The 1,216-nt window shown below is 50.0% G+C and overlaps 1 protein-coding gene across 1 annotated transcript in view; it reads left to right on the top strand.

The window, feature by feature from the left end:
• LOC130586857 (nebulin-like) overlaps positions 1–829 on the top strand; it is a gene marked incomplete at its 3' end in the record, with an annotated part of 19,138 nt that extends 18,309 nt beyond the window's left edge. Inside the window, exons 32-33 of the mRNA XM_057387772.1 lie at positions 28–339; positions 626–829. Of these exons, the coding sequence (XP_057243755.1) occupies positions 28–339; positions 626–829 (516 nt within the window). The remainder of the gene's footprint in view (positions 1–27; positions 340–625) is intronic.
• Positions 830–1,216: the final 387 nt, after the last annotated feature.

The following is a 1,216-nucleotide window of genomic DNA, read 5'->3' as shown; positions in this document are numbered from 1 at the left end:
CTGAGTGGATAATTATTTTTCCTACAGTACAAGTACAAGGAAGGTTATCGCAAGCAGCAGGGCCACCATATTGGGGCCAGGAACATCGAGGATGATCCCAAGATGATGTGGTCAATGCACGTGGCCAAAATCCAGAGTGACAGAGAGTACAAGAAAGCCTTTGAGAAGTCCAAGACTCACTTCAGCAGTCCTGTGGACATGCTGGGAGTGGTGTTGGCCAAGAAATGCCAGGAGCTGGTCAGCGATGCCGATTACCGGCACCCTCTGCACCGCTGGACCTGCCTGCCCGACCAGAATGATGTTGTGCATGCCAGGACGGTGTACGACCTGCAGAGTGATGTGAGTTGCTCTTTACTGGCTGTGTTACCTGTCCTGTGTTCTGTTCTGGTTTTGAGGGAAGGGCCTGTGTGGCAGGGGAAGGGCAACAGAGTCAAACCTCCTCTTTGGAGAACAAACTATTGGTGAAGGCAAGCCCTGGGTGCAGCTGAGAATGGCATGAAGAACTTTAAAAGATGGAGCCTGCTGGGGAACATGGTCCATTTGATAGAGCTTCCCTTGTCAGGAACTGGGATTGCTTGGAGTGAGTAGGACACGGAGCTGTTTGTGTTCTTGCCTGTCCTTCCAGAATGTGTACAAGTCTGACCTGCAGTGGCTGAGGGGCATTGGTTGGTCCCCAATTGGATCATTGGACGATGAGAAGAACAAGAGGGCAATGCAGATCCTGAGTGACAAGAAGTATCGGCAGCACCCAGGCACCATCAAATTCACRAGCCTGCCTGACTCGATGCCCATGGAGCTGGCAAAGCACAACTCCAAAATCATGGACCATGTGAGATTTGCTTGCGTTCGCATTCTGAAGGAAACAGATGCATTTCTTTCTCAGAATGCTGGTCTGTGTCCTTCCATGGCCTGGGTTGTGAAAGGGGAATGTTGCATCCTCTTTTCTCAGAGATTTGTGTTCCTTGTTTGCGACAAAACTCTCTTTTATGTGGTTGGAGCAGTAATGGGGTGTAGTCTGGAAAAGGGTGAAACATTAGAAAGCTTTGGGGAAAGGAGTTCCTGTGTCAGTGCAGAGTAGAGGCTTCTTGCTTTGGTTCATGGAGCTGATCTTCTCATTGAGTTTGTTTCCCTGAGCCTGTATGGTTTTGCCTCTTGTTCTGCAGCGCTCGTACACCTCAGCGTGGGATAAGGACAAAACCAGCATCCACATCATGCC

This window comes from Malurus melanocephalus, unplaced genomic scaffold (assembly GCF_030028575.1).
Source record: "Malurus melanocephalus ecotype Western Australia unplaced genomic scaffold, MMel_1.1 scaffold_1362, whole genome shotgun sequence".
In the NCBI taxonomy this organism is placed as follows: domain Eukaryota; kingdom Metazoa; phylum Chordata; class Aves; order Passeriformes; family Maluridae; genus Malurus; species Malurus melanocephalus.
Note: the sequence above shows the minus strand (reverse complement) of the source record. Positions and strands in the feature narration are given on the sequence as shown.